The sequence below is a fragment of the Vipera ursinii genome, assembly GCF_947247035.1.
Source record: "Vipera ursinii genome assembly, chromosome: 5".
NCBI classification, from domain to species: Eukaryota; Metazoa; Chordata; class Lepidosauria; order Squamata; family Viperidae; genus Vipera; species Vipera ursinii.
Window position 1 is genome coordinate 19477012 of NC_139518.1, and position 14653 is coordinate 19491664.

General features: G+C 37.3%; 1 protein-coding gene across 1 annotated transcript in view; it reads left to right on the forward strand.

The window, feature by feature from the left end:
- SI (sucrase-isomaltase) overlaps positions 1-14653 on the forward strand; it is a 132996-nt gene that overhangs the window by 110886 nt on the left and 7457 nt on the right. The window contains exons 38-43 of the mRNA XM_083364319.1: positions 6681-6814; positions 7668-7702; positions 7793-7909; positions 13133-13281; positions 14219-14303; positions 14407-14463. Coding sequence (XP_083220445.1) covers positions 6681-6814; positions 7668-7702; positions 7793-7909; positions 13133-13281; positions 14219-14303; positions 14407-14463 — 577 coding nt within the window. The remainder of the gene's footprint in view (positions 1-6680; positions 6815-7667; positions 7703-7792; positions 7910-13132; positions 13282-14218; positions 14304-14406; positions 14464-14653) is intronic.

A 14653-nucleotide genomic window follows, 5' to 3' on the forward strand; every position in this document is an offset into this window, starting at 1 on the left:
AAAAAAAATAAAATAAACAAAGGTTAAATTGTCAAACTTTAAAACAGAGCAAGAGTGTGAGAGAGTGCAGAGCTAAAAATCACTGAAAGGCCAAGTGGTGCACAACACAAAACACAACAACCTATCAGAAAGACGAGAGGAAATTAGTCTGATCTCTTTAGATAAAGGTTAAGTAGAAAACACAGGAAGACTGGTTCCTGGGCTGTCACCACTTAACTTTTCTTGCTAGAGAGGCTTACACGAAGGCTTTCAAATGAAGTAATAAATAAACTTTCAAGTGGGATGGAGGTGGGGTTTCACCAAAGATATGACAATGGTCCACTTTGTCTACACACTCACACACAAACTGAAGATGAGGCCAGAAGCTCCTAATGTAATTTAAATCATGGGAATATGGTCAATAAAAATATGTATTAGCAGCAATGCCTATGGAGATTCTCAGTTAACCAGGTCATGGTTGTCTCAAATACGCTTTTTCAAAAGGCAACTGGACTTTCTTTGTTTTTTCCTGAAAGACAATTCACTTCTCATCCAAGCAGCTTCATTGGTTCTGGTTAACACACTCTCTCTCTTCTATCCTCCCCACCATCCTGCCAGAATCAATGAAGCTTGTTTGATAAGAAGCAAAATGTCTTCAAGGAAAAAACAAAGAAAGTCCAGTTGCCTTTTGAAAAAAAGCACCTTTGAGATTAGACAGCAGTTCATATTCCTGAGTTTGTTTATCTGCTTGTGTAAAGATTCAGATAGTTTTTAAAATGACAATGCTGACAGCATCCGTCAAGCAAAAGTTAAATAAATAAACAAACAAACTGTTCTGTACCAGCCTGCTACCGGCCCTGCAGAAAAGGCAGGGACAACCCCTTTACAAACGGCAAGAGGCTGGAATTAAGCCTGCCAAATTTATAAACATAAAACAGAGCAAAACAAGACACCAACCATGAAACAGGAGCTATGAAACAGGAACTATTCAAGCGGTTGCCTTCAGCAAACCAGCCCTCCCACACATTCCCCTTTTATACAGTTCAGGGCGTGGCTTCTCTCTGCCTCCTTCTGAGGTGCCACATTGCCTTCCTCTGTTTACTCCTGATTGACTGCCTCCTGCGTCAGGCATCCTTGAACAGGGCCAGCTGTGGGTCATCTTCATCCACGCTGTCAGGCTTACACAGCTGGGTCTCCGTCGTGATCAGGTGGGAGGGGCCTGGCTGTGGGCTCTCATCAGCAAGCTCTCCAACCCCCTCAGCAAGCTCTTCAACACTCCCCTCCTCCTCTGAGTCGTCCGACCCAACTGCCGAACCCACAGGCTGACCCTGAATCACAACACAAACCATCACCACGTATCTAATAAAAACTTATCTAATTAAAAGAAACCAAATGTATTTGTACATTTAGCCTACTTATATAGCTGCCCATTCCACAGAATTGACTCTGGATGGCATACACAGATTAAAAACTAGGATTTTTAATTTATCAAACAACTTAAAGATAAATAGGTTTATTTTAGCTCAATGCCTTAGTGCAGAGCTTTTCAACCTTTTCACCCATTGTACCACTTTCAGGATATGGCAACATCCAAGTACCACCAGTTGCCTAGCAAGGTGTCAAAAACTTGATGACCAAAAAAAAAGGAAAAAAAAAATGATGAAGTACAGGTAGTTCACTTAGTGACTGTTTGAAGTTACAATGGAACTGAAAAAAGTTCCCCCCAAGCCACAGCCGAGCAAGGCACCTGTCTGCTGGGTGTCACTCTTCCTCCTGTCTGAGGTTTTCATTGTTATGAGCATTTCTGTTGAGGATTGGCAGTGGGGGTGGTGTGTGGGGGGGTGTTTGGTTTTTATTTCCCTCGTCTGCTGGGTAGTTGCAGCAGGTTTTGGTCACTTCACATGACCCTGGGACACTGTGACCGTCATAAATATGAATCGGTTGCCAAGCATCTGAATGTAAATCACAAGACCCTGGAGATGCTGCAACATTCCAGCTGATCGGTGCTTCTTCTGGGCTCAGAAGTGCCAGGATCAGCGCTGAGCTCCAGCTGGAGCCCGGCACTGATCCTGGCACTTCCACTGAGCCCTGAAAGCCCCGAAGAAGCGCTGATCCTGGCGCTTTCGCTGAGCCCTGAAAGCCCTGCAGCTCCAGCCATCTGTCACTCAGACTTGTGTGATGCTGCCACCAATTCAGCTCATTCCCCTCCCCCGCTACCACTTTTCTAGGATGGTCGCATACCACCTGCTAGGTGCCAATGTACCACAGGTGGTACCCGTACAGGTGGTACCACTGGTTGAAAAGAAAAAAAACCACCTCACCCACTTCTTCCCTCCCAATAGTTTAACTGTAACTTTAGTTTGGATTGTAATTCTATTTTTTGTTCTTTTTAGAAATATCTATCTTTTATTATTACATTACTTTTAATGTTGTAAGCCACCCAGAATCACTTCAAAGCATGAGGCCAGCAAACAAAACAAACAAATAAATAGTCATCTATATACCATTCAAAGGAGACAACCAACAAGACAAAAGGGAACCAAAACACCTTCTCACCAGCAATCAGCACTCAGATGAGCAGTGATTAACACCAAGATTAACATCAGACCAACAATTAAGCAGCAAATAATACTCCAATGAAGAAACAGCCAAACATGCTAACAGTAAAAAGTCTTACCAAAGAACCAAGATCATTTGACTGGGCAAGCCACTAGAACAGAGGTCCAACCTTTTGGGCACCAGGGTCCGGTTCCATGGAGAGAGGTTTTTCCGCAGACCGGAGAGTTTGTGGTTTTGGGTGCTGCCTGCATCCCACGGATGGGGCTTCTCTTGTTTGTGCTGGTGTCAATGCCGCAAACATTGACATGTTTTTGCACTGACAATATAAGAGGCAGCTTTTTGCTCTAACTGCTTCACTTTGAATTGCTGAAGGGGGGGAATGTCAACTGGATGTTTTGTTAAGATAAGAAATAGCATGCACAGAAAGGAAGTGAAACTAAATTAATATTACATTAAATTTAAAACATGCATAATAATTCTATGAAACATATCACCAATTTGGGGGCAATCCTTTTAGTCTATTTTCTGCAAAAAAGCATAATGGATTTAGGATTCTCTGTAAGTTTCCAGTTCTGTATAATATAAATAGCTGTTTTTAATGTAAAACATGAAACTTAACAAAAGGGATGCAAAGTCTGTTGCAGAATTCATTATAACCTACCAATATATCCTCTTGACCATATCATGTTGCTCTTAAAATTAAAAGTTCATTGAACGTCTTGAATATATTATAAAATGGAATATTAAAATCTGTACTATAGAAAATTACACATATAAAATGTGTACATTGAGATAATTACACTAATGCCAAAGTTTGTTACAGAAAGCTGCATCGGGAAACAAATGTGTGGTTTTAAAAACATCTTGCAGAAGATTGAGTGGAGCATATCAATACTTGTAATTTTGATGTAGGCTGGATTTAGACTGATACATGTACCTCTCAATTCAAATCAAAACAAAATCTCTAATGTCCTACAATATAAGAGGTAGCCTTTTGCTCTAACTGCTTCACTTTGAATCACTGAAGGGGGGGGGAATGTCAACTGGATGTTTTGATAAGATAAGAAATAGCAGGCACAGAAAGGAAGTGAAACTACATACGTAAAACTAATTGGATAATGTGATTTATGACATGTAAATAAGGGTGGGAATTGTGTATGGGCTTAGGGGAGGTGATTTCAGATTCTGGCATCCATCCATGAGTGCCGATGTTTTGTTTCATGATTATAGACTTTTAGATAAAAAAAAATGCTTGAATGTTGTTTAAACTGTCTCATTAATCGGAACCATGACAGCTGGCATACCACAGTCCGGTACTGGTCCATGGACCGGGGTTAGGGACCCCTGCATTGGAATATAAAATGAAAGAAACCCCACTTCTGACTAACATTGATAATGTTACCTAACTTGAGTAATGAAATGTCTGAAAGAAAACAACCATATTTTTCATATTCTTTCTTACTGAGTATTGATGAAAGAGAATGTTTTTTTAAACAAATTCTTTCCCAGCAGAATAGAATTTTAGAGGAATTATTATGAGTAGAATGCTATGTTATTCCACTAATTTAGTTACAAGGTGGCTGAGAGCTGTGTGTGAATATCTTTTGCTATATAATCATCTCTTAGCAGTCTGCTTTAATTAAATCCCAAGGGATGATATAATGAAAACATTCCTCCAATTGGCTTTTTCAAATGGGGAAGCGTAGGCAGCTGAAGAGGATTCAGCATGATAGAAAAATGTGTTAGAGAAAACAACAACAGGAATAGCACTCTGAATTATTTCCAACAATAAAATCAGTTGAAAAACATTGCAAGAGAAGATTATGAGAGAAAGAATTTATCTTACTCATTCTGAGAGAAAGATAGAAATGCATAATCTTTTGCAGAGGAGGAAAACTCCAGAGAGATTGCAAGGTCTGGTTGCCTCAGTAAATATGGATATGTCAGCCCTATAGGGTAGACTACACTAAGAATCAATTCCATATAAGTCTACAACTACTTTAAATAGAACAGCTACAGTAACAGAAACTTGCAACACTGCCATTAATTTTCTCATTATGTGAATAAAATGAATCTGTGTGAGCAGATTTCTCAAGTTAATTTCTTAGAATGGGTTTAAGCAAATCAGCGAACACCTTGATGCAAACAAAGTCATCACTAAAAGTCAACATGGGTTTGCAAAAACAGATCATGCCAGACAAATCTTATTACATTCTTTGACCAAGTGACAAAACTAGTGGACCAGAGGAATGCTGTATGTATAATTTACTTGTAAGGCATTTGATAAGGTAGATCACAACCTACTACTTTATAAGATAGAAAAATGTGGGTTAGACAGCATTACCACCAGATGGATTCGTAGCTGGCTGACAGGCCATACTCAGCATGTGGTCCTCAATGGAACTGCATCTACATGGAAGGAAGTGTGTAGTGGGGTGCCCCAGGGCTCTGTTCTGGGCCCAGTGCTCTTCAATATCTTCATTAATGATTTGGATGAGGGGATAGATGGGGAACTCATCAAATTTGCAGACAACACCAAGCTGGCAGGAATAGCCAATACTCCAGAAGATAGGCTTAAGATACAGAAGGATCTGGACAGACTCAAACACTGGGCACTATCTAACAAAATGAAATTCAATACATTTAGGCAGGAAAAATCAAATGCATAGGTATAGTATAGGTGGTACCTTGCTTAATAGTAGTAACTCTGAGAGGGATCTCAGAGTCTTAGTAGACAATCACTTCAATATGAGCCAGCAGTGTGCTGCAGCTGCCAAAAAAGCCAACACAGTGCTAGGCTGCATTAACAGAGGGATAGAATCAAGATCACATGAAGTACTAATACCACTTTACAATGCCTTGGTAAGGCCACACCTGGCATTAGGGGGCTGGAGGCTAAAACATATAGGGAACGGTTGCTGGAATTGGGTATGTGTAGTTTAATGAAGAGAAGAGTGAGGGGTGACATGATAGCAGTGTTCCAATATCTCAGGGGCTGCCACAAAGAAGAGGGAGTCAAGCTATTCTCCAAAGCACCTGAAAGCAGGACACGAAGCAACGGATGGAAACTAGTCAAGGAGAGAAGCAACCTAGAACTAAAGAGAAACTTCCTGACAGTTAGAAAAAATAACCAGTGGAACAACCTGCCTCCAGAGGTGGTGAATGCTCCAACACTGGAGGTTTTTAAGAAGAGACTGGACAGCCATTTGCCTGAAATGGTATAAGGTTTCCTTCCTGAGCAGGGGGTTGGACTAGATGACCTCCAAGGTCCCTTCCAACTTTATTATTATTATTATTATTATTATTATTATTATTATTATTATTATTATTATTATTATTATTATTATTGTCTTGTCTTCCCACTGTTTGCCTTCTACATAAAATAAGGCAACTTTATCACCATTCAGCTTTGCCTTGCTATATCCCATTCTCCTACAGATAATTTACTCTGACCAATTTCTCAACTCAAAGTTAGGGAAATAGCATACAGAATGAAAGGACATCTTTTTTTTTTACAGGTAGTCCTCGACTTACACCACTTCATTTAGTGTTGATTCAAAGTTACAACACCATTGAAAAAAGTGACTTATGAACGTTTTCATACTTAAAACTGTTGCAGTATTCCCATGGTCACATGAACAAAATTGGGATGCTTGACAACTGACTCATATTTATGATGGTTGCAGTGTCCCAGGATCATGTGATCAACTTTTGTGACCTTCTGATAGGCAAAGTCAAAGGGGAAGCCAGATTCACTTAACAACTGTGTTATTAGCTTAACAAATGAAATGATTTACTTAACAACTGTGGCAAGAAAAGTCATAAAATGGGGTAAACTCACCTAACAAATGTTTCACTTTGCAACATAAATTTTAGGCTCAATTGTAGTCATAACTCAAGGACTACCTGTATTAAAATACCTGATTTGCAAGCATTTAGAATTTAAAAATGTGGAAATTTTATAAGTTAAAATTTAGAAAATCTTCACATTCTAATTAACAATTGTTGCATGTTTATATTGAAAACTCTTGATGCACCCTTGATATAATGGTCTTAACTATTTGCACTGTATTTTTGCTTCTTAAATATATATCATGGTTTTTAATGACTCACCCTAAATGTTGCTTTATTCCTTTTATTAGTGCTCTGCATAGTATCACTGGGGAACGTGGCATTGTCATTTCTCGTTCAACATATCCATCGAGTGGCAAATGGGCAGGACATTGGTTAGGTGATAATTTTTCAAAATGGGACCAGCTTTACAAATCCATAATTGGTAAGTGAAAGCTAAGTTGGATGTAGTTAGCAGTTTTTATGTAAACAAATATAATTCCTACTATTTATAAAACTTTAAGTAACAGACTCTTAATATCAATAGTATAAAGTTGCTCTTAATGCTTATCTACCCATTTTTGCAGTGGACTGCATACATTTTTTGTAGTCATCAGATTTATTTATGTGCTCCATTTCTGGATATATCAACAACATGTAATTAATGACATAGGCTTTTATTGAATATTAAGAAACAAAAATCATGAAAAATGCTCACCAGTTCTTCTCAGTTCCTTATGAATTAAACTTAATTCTTAATACATTGAAAACTGAATAAATGCATTTTTGTCACTTTTATATTTTCATCCAGAAAAGTGTCATGGCTATGCATTGAAAGTATTCCATGTAAAACTAAATAGCTTCATATTCCATAACACTATCCTTATGCCCATTTAGCGTGTAAAGTATTTTTTTCTTCATTATACACCTGAAATGTATCATGTTGCTCTTAAAATTAAAAGTTCATTGAATTTCTTGAATATATTATAAAATGCAATATTAAAATGTGTACTATGGAGATTTACACATATAAAATGTGTACATTGAGATAATTACACTAAAGCCAAAGTTTGTTACAGAAAGCTGCATTGGGAAACAAATGTGTGGTTTTAAAAACATCTTGCAGAAGATTGAGTGGAACATATCAATACTTGTAATTTTGATGTAGGCTGGATTTAGACTGATACATGTATCTCTCAATTAAAATCAAAACAAAATCTCTAATGTCCTACAAGTGGTTAATATAGTGACTATTGAAAAAGAAATCATTTGCTAAAGCAGTGTATTACTTTTTTCAGGTATGTTGGAATTTAGCCTTTTTGGAATATCCTATGTAAGTTTGATTCAAAATAATTTCAATTGTTTCTTTATTTATTTATTTTTAAAGTGAGACTGATAATTAAATATTTTTTAATATGTGCAGACTGGAGCAGATATCTGTGGCTTCAATGACAATACAACATATGAATTGTGTGCCCGTTGGATGCAGTTGGGTGCCTTTTACCCATATTCTAGAAATCATAATGGCATTGGATTTATCGTAAGTTTAGAAAGTGTGGTTTTTAGTATTGATGTTTCCTAATATGGTGAACATTTCCTTCTGGTTCATGCTTTAAAATGCTATAGCTGCATCAAGCCATTATTCATGTTTTTGTCTGTTCCATTAGAAATGAATACACAAGAAGAAAACACTGCACAAAAAGTAATAACCGTGATTGTTTTAGTAAGATCTGCAACTAAATCAGATCTAGTTTAACTCTAGTGCAAAGCCTCAGCTCACTTTAAATATGGATAACAGCACCCACAACTACTCCATTTTATTCCATGTTGTTAGAATGTGTCCTCTCCATCTTCTTGTTCTATATGAGAGATAGGGTTGGCTCCCAAATCCTTACATATGACTAGTGCATGATATTAATCAGTGTTACTCATGTGTTTGCAAATGCTATGACTGAGGAAAGTTAATAACCAAATAATCCATGCAGTTATTCAGCTCCTGATCAGGGAATGACTTTTCTTCCACTCTGTTGTTTGCAAGAAGTACTGTAAGTGGCACAACAACAAAAAATGGAGTAATCATCTCTCTGTTGGAAGGACATCTGTCTGCACATACAAAGCCAAGAGAGGCAACTCTGGATTAGAATGAATTTATGCAAAACAGCTAGAATTTCCTCCAGCAAGCTGATTTATTCAGTGAAGGTTATCTGATTTGCTTTGCTAAAATAAAGAAACTACCCAATTTGCCATGGCAAAGTCATTTAGACAACCTCAAACTACTTTGGTTCAGTGATGCAGTAGAAAACATTTCTTGGCCTTTTCTGGTAACATTCACCCAAGTACTTCAAGGTGGGCAGTTTCAAGATAGCTCCTGGTATGTCACTTAGACTGGAAGACCTTTGCCTGAGCATATGATTCATGATGGGCGATCCCACAGTGCTCGTTGAGGCAGTCAGCCTCAAACATTTTCTCAAACATTTCTCTGGGAATCATGTATGACTGTGAATAATGGTGTCAGACAAGCCACTGGATAGTCTCCCTCTACCTGTACATATCCACTGGCCAAAGAAGTGCCTCCTGTACACCTGTAAACTTGCTGTATGGACATCTACTTTCACTCTAGCCTACTCCTGTTTTAGCTTGTTTGTTTTACTCCTGTGTGGGGAAAAATGCGCCAGACTGGGAAGAAACCATTGCAGACATTAAATCCAGTACCCAGTGCAGGACTCTAAATTCATTTTGGATAGATGGCTGTCTAGCTTCAATCTAAAACCATCAGGGTACAGAGCATATCTCTCAGTAATTGGTTTCACTATTTAACTACACTTCTGCATAAAAGGTCCCCTCAAAAACATTTAATTAAGGAAGTAGGTTAAACTATTGAATCTTAAGGGGTGATATAAAGACATGATTAATTGATATGATTATGGATATAGTTAGTCTTGAGAAAAGTAGGATGAAGGGAACTATGATAGCACTGTTCACATATTTGATGTCAACAGAAGAAGGTTAAGAACTGTTTTCCTTTGTTTCATAGTGGAGGATGCATAATAATGGATTTTAATCATGCTAAAGTTAATTTAGATTAAATGTTATAAAAAGCATCCTAACAGTAAGGATGACAGCAGACTATTATTCAGAGAGATTGCATCTTGGATAATCAGTTGACAGGTTGTGTTTGTGGTTGATACTAAATTATTTAGGATGTTAAAACCTGAAAATAACTCTGAGGAGACCGGATGAGTGCAGAGAAGAGCAAAAGGATGGTTAGGAGGTTGGAGGCTAAAACATATGGTTGCAGAAATTGGTTATGTGTAGTCTAGTGAAAAGAAAGACGAGAGGTGACATGATAGCAGTGATCCAATATCTATGGAGATTCTCAGTGATCCAGGTCTGATGTCCCAAAAGTGCTTTTTCAAAAGACAACTGACTTTGTTTTTCCTTGAAGACATTTCACTTCTCATCCAAGAAGAAGCATGAATGAGAAGTGAAAATCCAACTGTAGAAGCTTCTTGAATCAGAAGCAAAATGTGTTCAAGAAAAAAAAGGTCAGTTGCCTTTTGACTGCACCTTTGGGACAGTCTTCCAATATTGGTCAAAGATATTGTTTTCATCCCTTTCTCAAAATATTAGGACCCAGGAGCAGCCAATAAAACAGATTTGGTGAAAAAAAAAAGCATTTACTCACGGAATACATAATTGGCCCTTGGAATGTATTGCTACTGTACACAATAAAGTCATACTGAGGCTTACAAGCTTAGCATATTCTATGTATATGTCTACTTATTAGGGCTTTCACACACACCCCAAGCAGCATTATTACAAAGTCAGCTTATTGCCCCTAACAATCTGGGTCCTCATTTTACCTACCTCGGAAGGATGGAAGGCTGAGTCAACCTTGAGCCTGGTGGGATGTGAACCTGCACTAATTGCAAGCAGCTGGTGTTACTTAAGGAGGCATTAGCCCACTGCTCCACCAAGGCTCTATATATAATTTTACTAAAGAAAAAAATTACCGGTAACCAGATAAAAAATGAAACACATCAACCCAAGATGATAAAATATACCTTATTGTTGTTCACACTTCCAACATAAATTGAAGAGGTTTTTCCACGGACGAGAGAGTGCATGGTTTTGTATGCTGCCTGCATCCCACAGATGGGGCTTTGGTTGTCTGTGCAGCCCGGTTGCTGGCATGCCGCAGCCGGGTACTGGTCCACGGACTAGGGGTTGGGGACCCTTGTTCTAGACAATTTCTCTGGTGATATATACCACTTCTTTCTATCAGTTATTTTTGCTCTTCCATCTTCATTTTTTTTGCTAACATTTTTTTTCCATTATTGATTTAAAATCCAGCTACTGCATCAAAATCCCTTAAGTTTTACATTATTACTTTTATTCCTTCCAAGAGATTTTCCAAAATTATTGGCAAATACTTGTAATTTAGATAGTATTAATATTCATGGCTTTGTACTATAGTATTGATACTTTAATATTTGGCAAATACCAAATGCAAAAGAATTTGTCTCCATTTTCTGCTATGAGGATTCCAGAGCCATCTGATTGGCCACTATAAGAAACAAAGGAGGGACGCGGTGGCTCAGTGGGTTAGGACGCTGAGCTTGTCGATCGGAAGGTCGGCAGTTTGGCGGGTCGAATCCCGAGTGCCGCGTAACAGAGTGAGCGCCTGTTACTCGTCCCAGCTTCTGCCAACCTAGCAGTTCGAAAGCACGTAAAAATGCAAGTAGAAAAATAGGGACCACTACGGTGGGAAGGTAACAGCGTTCCGTGCGCCTTTGGCGTCTAGTCATGCCGGCCACATGACCACGGAGATGTCCTTGGACAAGCGCTGGCTCTTCGGCTTTGAAACGGAGATGAGCACCGGCCCCTAGAGTCGGAAACGACTAGCACGCATGTGCGGGGGAAACTTTACTTTACTTTACTAAGAAACAAAATGCTAAGTAAGAAGATATATGGCCTGATCCAATAGGTCATGTTCTTATGATGGAAGCTGCTTAATTGGATATGTTCAGATGGAAGTTAGATTGCCATTTATCTCAGATATTTTAATTTGGACTTCTGCACTAAGCAAGAAGTTGATTTAAATGCCCAAAGACACATTCAAACTATATGGTTCTATAAACTTCAGGGTCTGCTAGGAACACAGTGTTGACATAAATCTGCAAAAATAAGAAGTTATATTCCAGACGTTAACCCCTTAGTTCTTTATAACAAAAGGGACAAAAAAAGAGAAAGAAAGCGAGTTAGAGATAAATCTCATAAATAGGCAGGGAAATTAACTGATTTGGCCTCTGCTGGTGGCTATATTCCAAAAGGTGCCTGTCCTCTAATGTGGAGAATAGCAAGGAAATATATTGTAGAAAATAGTTTAACGAAGTGAGTGGGAAAATAAATTAAGGAGGAAACAACACTTTCATACTTAATAAGGCTAGTGAAGAATGATCTAGTTTTATTGCATATTGATAAAGGACCAGAAATTCTGGCCTGCCAAATTTTAAATATATTTATTTTATTTTAAATATATTTATTTTATTTATTTTATTTTAATTCCATTTATATCCCGCCCTTCTCCGAAGACTCAGGGCGGCTTACAAACTTAGCAGTAGCCTTCATTCTATGTATATGCCTGCTTATTAGGGCTTTCACACACCCCCTAAGCGGCATTATTACAAAGTCAGCTTAATTGCCCCCAACAATCTGGGTCCTCATTTTACCTCATTTTATGCTGCTGAATGTAGATGGGCAGAAATGTGAAGTGCTACTGCCCCCAACAATCTGGGTCCTCATTTTACCTCATTTTATGCTGCTGAATGTAGATGGGCAGAAATGTGAAGTGCTACTGCTAGTCCACGATTCAATCTGTTGCACAGTTTTTCTTTATGAGATAGACTTTGTTCTATTTAAATATTCTTTCCCACTAATTTGCCATCTGTAAGTGGTAAATTTTCTAGAATGTATATATTCTGCAGTTAGTGAAGACTGTGTTCTGCTTGTTTTTGCTTTCCCCTTATCACGAGTCTATATATCTGTGTTGGTCTACATGCCCAGGAAGCACAGGATAGGCTGCATAAACTACATTCTTGGCCATAAGGCCAGGAGAGATGGTGGAGAGGGTAGAGTGAGGTAATTGCCACTACTTATTTCTGCCCCTCTTCTTTACTGTTAAGGATGGGGGTGGGATTTCAGGTCTTTTTTTTTTAGCCCTCAGCCAAATATGGTACATACTCAATGTCAACATTTATTTTTGTGGATTCTGCCCTATTCCAAATTTGTTATTTTTCTATTCACATTTTGGAAAGTTATCGAGAACATTGGCAAATAGAGATTGTCTTGAGCTCCTTTACATAATTTATTCCAGCATCTCATTGGGTTGAGAAGAACAAAAAGAAATGGCTCAGTTTTTAAAGAAATTAAAAACATATTTTAAATCCACAACAGCCAGTAAGTGGCTGAGACAGACATCTCCATAATTCACAATAGTCTAGGAAAGTGGAGGAAATACAGTACAATCAGACATGCAAGATTCTGTTATACCAAACCTAAATCAAAGTACTTTTAACTTGGTATTGATTTTTGGTTTGGTGTACCCAAGTGGGACTGTCATCCATCTTGAAAATACAAGTATATTATTTTATTTTTTTCCCTAACGCTTTCTGTGCATGTCAGAAACAGCAAGGAAATGTGGATATAGCAGCAGAGTGACAATTTCTGAAAATCTAACAATTATATTTATTTGAAATTTTAGAAGCAAGATCCTGTAGCCTTTAATAAGGAATTTGAAGATATATCCAGGAACGTGCTCAATATCAGATATACTTTGCTTCCATATCTGTACACATTAATGTATAATGCCCATGCTCATGGCAGCACTGTTGTGCGCCCTTTACTTCATGAGTAAGTATTGAATATTCTTGAATCCTTCTGTCATCTTGAAATTGTTTTGGTTATTTTTTAGTTTATAAAAAGGAAGGAAACAAACACACACAAACACACACTTACTAGTTTGTTATTCCAGCAATTATAGAATACTCATTATCAAATCCTTCCTATGACTGCACAAAGCACTGTAATGTGTAAAGTTATCTGATTAAAGTCATTTATTTTTCCTTCAACAGAAGAAGCTGAGATGAGTTCCTTCCTGGACTCGCATTTTTCTGGGGGAAAAATATTATACAGTTTCTATGTTACATTATAATAAAAAAGAATATAATTAAACACAATTAAATATCTAAACATATGCTATTCAGTGAATGTGAATTCTTATAATTTATATTATTTTAAAAATATAAAAACAAGGCCAACGTTTGAATATTATTTTCATTCATACCATCATTGTGGTGACAATAGGAAAAGTGAAAATTTTCTCTGAAATGAAGAGTTATCAAGAGGTGACTTTTAATTAATTAATGGTGTGTGAACTTTCAAAGCTTAGTTTTTGTTTGCAATAAAATAACAACTGAATATATCCTTTTTAGAAATGAAAATATGTCCTTCCTTCTTAAAAAAACCCTCAACAGGTTGGAAATTTAATCTCAAGAGCAGTTACATTTTTCAACATTTAGAACAGTCTTTTCAAATGAAGTATATACTGTAAAATAACATTTTTCACATACACCCAGGTATTTGATTTTTAAAGAAGCATGCTTTTTTTGCTCTCGATCAGATGTTTAATCAGAATCTACTGATAGTTTTGGATAACTTGAAGTAGATGGGCAAAAGCTTCTGATTAAGTTTTAAAAATGGAGGAGGAGGAAGAGATGATTAAAGTTTTGGTAGATAAAAAGCAGAGCCCAACCCTGCTCTACATAATCATTCATTATACTACTTTTAGATTTACAGATGATAAAGCAACATGGAGTATATATGAGCAATTTCTCTGGGGACCTGCATTGCTCATTAGTCCTGCACTACATGAAGTAAGTTGAGAGAGGAAAACAAACAGTAAATATGTGTGAACATATTTTTTCTTCAAAAAGAACCATTCATATTTTTAACATTAATGTATCTATTTAAATGTAGAACATTACAGAAGTGGAAGCTTACTTTCCAGATACCCGCTGGTATGATTATTACACAGTAAGTAATAATCTCTCTCTTTCTTCCTTTACTACTTCTATAGTAGTAAATTTCCATACTTTCTTTTAGCCTCAAACTTCAGTTGAGTTCAAGAATAAGAAGACTTTGATGAATAAAAGGGGGGCACTGAGCTAAATACTGATGGGAATTTGAATCAAATGTTGGTAAAAGCAACCAAATAAAAAATTAT